Source organism: Teleopsis dalmanni, chromosome 2, assembly GCF_002237135.1.
Source record: "Teleopsis dalmanni isolate 2A chromosome 2, ASM223713v2, whole genome shotgun sequence".
NCBI classification, from domain to species: Eukaryota; Metazoa; Arthropoda; class Insecta; order Diptera; family Diopsidae; genus Teleopsis; species Teleopsis dalmanni.
Genome location: NC_051847.1, coordinates 20,425,300 through 20,432,055, shown reverse-complemented (window position 1 = coordinate 20,432,055; position 6,756 = coordinate 20,425,300). Strand labels below are relative to the sequence as shown.

General features: G+C 31.4%; 2 protein-coding genes across 2 annotated transcripts in view; one reads left to right on the top strand and one right to left on the bottom strand.

Annotated features, from left to right (window-relative positions):
* The window catches only part of LOC119674073 (kinesin-like protein subito), a 1,982-nt gene extending 220 nt beyond the window's left edge, over positions 1-1,762 (bottom strand). The window contains exons 1-3 of the mRNA XM_038085196.1: positions 1,094-1,762; positions 459-1,036; positions 5-388 (exon numbers count right to left, since the gene is read on the bottom strand). Coding sequence (XP_037941124.1) covers positions 5-388; positions 459-1,036; positions 1,094-1,601 — 1,470 coding nt within the window. The 5' untranslated portion in view covers positions 1,602-1,762. The remainder of the gene's footprint in view (positions 1-4; positions 389-458; positions 1,037-1,093) is intronic.
* Positions 1,763-3,753: 1,991 nt separating this feature from the next.
* Positions 3,754-6,756, top strand: part of LOC119674072 (pickpocket protein 28-like) — a 3,192-nt gene continuing 189 nt past the window's right edge. The window contains exons 1-5 of the mRNA XM_038085195.1: positions 3,754-4,040; positions 4,127-4,399; positions 6,019-6,282; positions 6,340-6,577; positions 6,653-6,754. Of these exons, the coding sequence (XP_037941123.1) occupies positions 3,766-4,040; positions 4,127-4,399; positions 6,019-6,282; positions 6,340-6,577; positions 6,653-6,754 (1,152 nt within the window). The 5' untranslated portion in view covers positions 3,754-3,765. The remainder of the gene's footprint in view (positions 4,041-4,126; positions 4,400-6,018; positions 6,283-6,339; positions 6,578-6,652; positions 6,755-6,756) is intronic.

Here is a 6,756-nt window from a genome sequence, read left to right as displayed (position 1 = left end):
CGGCCTTGGAATATTCCAAAAAGAATGAAAATCTGGAGTTATTTTGCTTCACAATTGGTGGTTTGAAGATAATATTCTTAGCGATTGAAGAGAATCCCAAAACATTTAAATTTTCTTCATAATATTTTTCAGTGGGTGTAACATTAACCACCATGGCAATTTTCTCCTTTCCTAACAGTGGAGCTTGCAACAACATCGTGAGTTTCGATTCTCGGTAAGGAATAACCTCAGTATTCTTCTTACGATTTAAATTATTAGCAGCATCAAGACAGCGACCCAGAATCATCAACGATGTATTGATACGTTGTGCTTCCTTAAGTCGTGAACCAACATTCCCAGTTTTGTCAAGACGTTCAGAACCAGCCAAGTCACAGAATTTATAAGATATCTTCAAATACAAAACAAAAAAATAATGGATAAAATCATTTGAATGATAGTAAAATAATAAAATAACTTACTTCTGTTATCAAACCTGATGCATTGTACTTTAGCACGTCAATGATGAATATACAATGCGACCGGCTGGAGTTTGAATTGATGGAAGTAGAGGCGTAAGTGACACGTTGTAAGCCAAAGCGCAGCAATTTTAAGGCTTCCAAGCTATTCTTCACATAAACTTGTGTTAATCCTTTCACGAAAACTTTTCCGTCGTTGCTAACAATTTTAAGATTCTTACGAGACGGCACTGTAATTGTTTGATTAGATGCTGATAATTCCAGTAAATCATAGACAAATTCGTTATAAATTTCAACGAATGACACCCAAATCATAACAGACACATCATCGAAAACTGTGGTTTCAAAATTATGATCTGAGCATATGATTTGTTGGAGTTGCTTATGTACTGAGGTTATATCTCCGCAAGCTGTGAGTACTTGACGAGTTGAAATTATTTCCTTGGCTAAAAGTTCATCATCTAAAATAACTACGCGAGCATTTTGTAATTTAACTGCTGGGTGCGGATATATATTGGAATTGTATAATGTGAAAATATTCTCAATGGAACGCGGCACAATACCAGGATTAACGTCATCGCCTACAGAAACAATTATTTTTATACAAATCATATAATTTTACTTTAATTGAAGTTTACCTAAAAGTGTAAAAGTCTTTCCGGAACCAGATGTACCATAAGTCAGCACTGTGAAACTTTCCTCCAATTTTATTTTGTCACCTATACACTTATTGTATACGCCCTTTTGACTATCATTATTATCGAATATTGCGCTGAAGGTAAAATGTTTTTCCATTGCTGCTTTATTGTTACTTGTCGTTGTTTGATCTAAACGTGGGTTCACCACAAGAGTATTTCCATTGCCTGCAATTTTATATGACGATGAAGGAGAATTAACAGGACGCAGTCGTAGATACACCATGGCCCCATCTTCTCCAATAGTACTTGTTTTCGATATGTCACCACTTACAGTACTAGCATCATCAAAATTTGAATTACTATCATCATCTAATTCATCTATATTATCTATATCAATTGCTTTGAATATATTCTTCGGACATGGACGAAATCGGCGATCTATGCTTGGCTCGCGTCCATTAATGAACGAGAGCACGTTGCGTTTAGTTGTGTCTTCGTTTCTGGACATTTTTTCTTTATTATAACAAACAAAAACATAAAAAACAATAACACAAAAATACTTCGAAGCACTAAATTTAAGTTTGTTTAAGTATCGTTTATTTCTCCAGGAAAATTAACAAACTTGCTTCCAAACAATATTGGTTAAAATGGTAGCTTTGTCTACAGTTAATGAATGATTTTTAAAATGTCCGCGGCGATAGCGAAATCAATATTATCCAATGTACAATGAGAGCCGCTGTAAGATTTGTAAGCGATGCTGTGTTTATAAAATTAAATTTATTTAAAATTTAAATATTGTGTAGCGTAACATTATTCGGCTAAATGATTAAAATATTAAAGCTAAAAATGTGTGCCAAATACAATGTATAATGTCTCAGTATTTAACATAGCAAAATAACATGTCTTCGAACGTAACGATTAATTAAACTCGGATTGTCGAATCATCGAATTAAAAATAAAAATAACGAGATTATATAAATATTTAAAGTAGTATAAATTGTACAAGTAAAATTCAATGAATAATTCGGGCCTGATATATACTGAAATAATTTATATACATACAACAGCTGATTGAGAGCAATAACATAGCAAAGCGAAGCGAAAAACGTGGATATACATATGACATCAGCTGATTGAGAGTAATAAGATCGCAAAGAAAATTAACATCGGAATAAGAATTTTTACATCGCGTTCAGATTAATATTCTTACTTATATTTTATATAATGTTTTGTATATATTAAAAACGATTTGATTTCTTGAATATATGTGAACATATTTTTTTTTGTATGTGTGTGTATTAGTACTTCGTCTTCCGTTTTTGTTTATTTCATTCTTATTAAATACGCAGGTTTGATTGGTTGTGCATTTCGCTTCGAATTAATTTCTTACGTTATCTACCGTCTAACTGAACCTTTACTCGTATATTTTAATTCAAGTAAAATTTGTGTTCATGTATGAGTCAGCTGTTTTGGTTTGAATTTATTTTGTATTGTTTATTTGCGAGGCACTGGTGTTCTCACCGGACTTTACACAAAAGATGTTCCATGAAAATCTGTTTAAAGAGTGAAATTTGGCATATTATTTGTGTTACGCGAAGATATACAAAGACAACATTTACACAAAACAAATTGTTCCAATGTAAGACTATAGTCTTACATTATCTTTAGGTCTTTAGACGTGGTCGACAAGTCGGTAAAGTGTATGTTATATGTATTTTATGTGCATTTGTTTTTGAGAGGTCATAATATTGCCGTCTCATCGAATTACCGAGAGGCGTTCAGACGCTTTTATCATTCTCGCTCTATAACCGTGGCTTTCGTGACCCCGATCACAGAATCTACAATTAAACTATACCACTCCCTTCATCTACCATCCTTCCCCTTGTACCGCCTGCATATCTTCTTGCTTAAATAAACGTGGATTTCTAAATGCTAAACCTTTTTATATAACTTCTTATCCCTAAATGCTGGAAGAAGTTCTATACCTAGCCCTCCGGAATAGTGATTCCGGAGGGCTAGGAATCTACATTCATTCCGTAAATCTAATTCTACTGGGTTAAAATGCCACGCTATGGTTATCGATGCTTTCCACCTAAAGCAAAAAAAAAGCAAACGAAATTAACTTCTTTGATAGTTTCACTTTATAATTTTACCGAGAAAGATTTATAAATGGATGTTTAGGTGATTCTCAATTTATCACTGTACGAAATGCTGAATAACCGAGAATTATCTGAATAACCTTGTCATATTTATTTAATAAACATGAATTATTTATGTTACTACCAAACCACGTTTTGCTTATATCTTCAGAAAAATGTTTATACACAGACTATCTTAAAAATTAATTTTACCCTGGAGACTTTGTTCGTCTGGTCTGTCCTTTTAAAGGGCTTAGCAATACTGAATGCTTTCGAATGTTTAACTTTAACGTGAAAATTTAATTTTTAAAGAGCATTGAAACTATTCAACTAATTTGCATATTAACGCGGTGTTAATTGTTTTTAATTACACTAATTCCTTTAGTTCCGCAAAATGCTAATGTATGTCTGTTTTCACACCTGTGGGAGAAGTAATTCGCATTAGGAGTCCTACGGAAAGCGTATAAAAGGAGTTGTGCGAACTGAATCCATTTCAGTTCTATTTCAATTGTTAAACTAATTTTTAATCGCAAAATGTTGGGTTTCGGTAAAGAAAATAATAAAAGTAATAAGAAAAGTGTCAGTTTATCTCTGCCAAATCCGCATTTTTTCTTAACAATACCGAAACACCGTGGCAGTCTTGCTTCTGAGGCTTTATCGGATGTTCCAAGTGATATTATTATAAAATCGCGTATCAAATATGGAAGCCGTTGGTCTGCTTGCAAAGGTTTACTCATGGAGTACTCCAAAAGTACTACAATACATGGTATACGTTACATTTTTGAAGTTCATCGTCCATTTTATGAGAAGTAGGTCAACGCTTAGTGAGAATATCGGCTATATATATATATATGAAGAGATTACAAAATAAGTGAACTTAATTTTTAAATTTTAGATTATATTGGTTTTTCTTGATTTCTATATCTCTGTATTATGCTGTTTCGCTTATGTGGGATACTTATTTGAAATGGCAAGATTCTCCAGTTATATTGGGTTTTGATGAAACTCTGGTGCCAGTACATAAAATACCATTTCCTACAATTACAGTTTGTCCTGAAATAAAAACGGATGCGAATACATTTAATTTTGCAAACGTCTCAAAAAAATTTTGGGATGAAATTGCTGAAACTAATTCATTTCATAATCAACAAAATCTCACAGACGAAGAGTAAGTACTTTTATTGGAGAATATATTTTTTATTTAAATTGTTTCCAGAGTAAGAAATAAGTAACTAATTTTGTTGGGGTTACGATTGGAAAAAAAAACGTTGAAAATTCCTTATAATTAATAAAAATAATTTAGCATGGACTGTTTATGGGAGTTTAGTTGTAGTTGTAGGCTAGTAAATATCCTTCCACTATCCTTAAAAAGTCCCTTCAAAAAGAAAAATGAGTTTTTTCGTCGTTACCGAAAGTCAGACAAGCTACAATTTTTTCAACTTTACAAAAAATCTGTATATTCTGGAGGTAAAAGTAGAATAGTCATAGAGAAGATAGTTCCTGATTTATTCTTTTTCCTGTAAGTTTTAACGACTTCTACAATGAGTACGAGTGTTAGTAGGAATGCGCAGTTTCTCTTTGTGGATTTTATTGCACCAGTGAACAGAGAGGGCTGCAAGTAGCCCATCAGTATTACTTTGATCATTTTTAAATATAATTTTCATAACAAAAGAAAATATTTTGAAATGACGGTTCACTTTGATTAAAAACTAACTTTTGAGTAATTAAATAATAATTTTTAATTAATTAATATTTCGAAAATGACGTTCTAGAATTAAAAAAAACCTACTAGTCAATATAATTTTAGATCATTGATGGTTTCAGCTGATTTAAAAATAATAAAAATATATTTTAAAAATATAAAAATATAATTTAAAAATATAATTTTTACCGAGTGACAAAAAGAAGTACCATGTAGCATATTTGTTGTCAGGATATATTCTGTCACTTTTTGAGTTTCATTTTTACATCTTTATATAGGACAGTGTTAAAATTAGAAAGGATTTCTTATTCTTCTATATTTGTAGTCGGGATAATCGCATCGTCTTTGTCAGTAGATCCACTCAGAAATAGATCTCCTATTGTTTATGTATTTGAGATTCAATTTTACCTCTTTATATGGAACAGTGTCAAAATTAGAAAGGATTCTTATTCTTCTATATTTGTAGTGGGGTTAATCGCATCGTCTTTGTCGGTAGACGAACTCTGGAATGGGTCCCCTGTTATTTATGTATTTGAAATTCAATTTTACCTCTTTATATAGGACAGTGTCAAAATTAGGAAGGATTTCTTATTCTTCAATATTTGTAGTCAGGATAATCGTATCATATAATATTTGTCGGTAAATGAAGTCAGGAATGGGTCTCCTGTTGTTTATGTATTTAAAAGTGTATAGAATATAGAATATATTCTATAGAAATATAGAAATATAGAATATAGAAATGAATAGATGCGACTGGGTGGAAATTGTAGTGAATGATATTAATATTACTTATTATATATTATCGCAGCTGCAAATTTATAATTATACAATATATCATTTGTTTAACATATCATAATGTATTTAGGTTTTTATTTTATATTTATTTTTAGTTTTTGCATTTCTAGACTTAACTCAAGAAATGTGCATTACCGCATGTGCTGTTTTTTATACAAAATTCATACAAAAATACATCAATAAATTAAATATTAAATTCTTATTTCTTTCATTTAATTAATGTCAAATATTGTTATTGTTCTATATATTTAATAATAAAACAATTTTAAATTTAATTTCTTAAACAATAGAATTTTGAATTTAGCTGCTACTTTACATATCTGCGACACCAAAGTAGCCGAATCTTTTGCTCCATTTGTGCCAAAAGACATTTTACCGGATGTATCGCAAACACTGGTTGATTTATCCATAACAAAAAATGAAACCGGCCCGTTTTGTAAATGGAATGGAAGATTCTATTTTTGTGATAAAATTTTTAATTTTGTACCAACGGATGAGGGTATTTGCTATCAATTCAATGGCTTGCAAGCAAAGGATATATATCGCGATGAAAGGTACTTGCCCTTAAATATTTTAACAATTTAAAATTTCAATATATAAATGAATAATAGATTTGTAAGTTATCGAGACCCAGAAATAGTCGATTTTAACAATTACTTCGATCCATTGCCCAAATACAATAACTTATCTGGAAATTGGTCACTAGATGATGGTTACATAGATCAGGGATACAATTCTTATCCACAACGCACTGCTTTCTCTTCTGTTCGTAATGCATTTTTTGCGTTCCTTCAAGGCTATGAACATAATTTTGATTACGCATGCCGTAGTTTTAGGCAGGGCTACAAGGTTTGTATCTGCGCATACGTAGGTGTTAAGTATAACATAATAAATTTTATTTTAAAACAAATAATTTGAATTCAGGTGTTCCTTAATTCTCCCGAGAGTGTGCCACTTACTATGGGCAACTACATTTTAGTGCCGCATGGAGATGAGGTCATGGTTAGTGTGCTGCCCCAATATGTTGT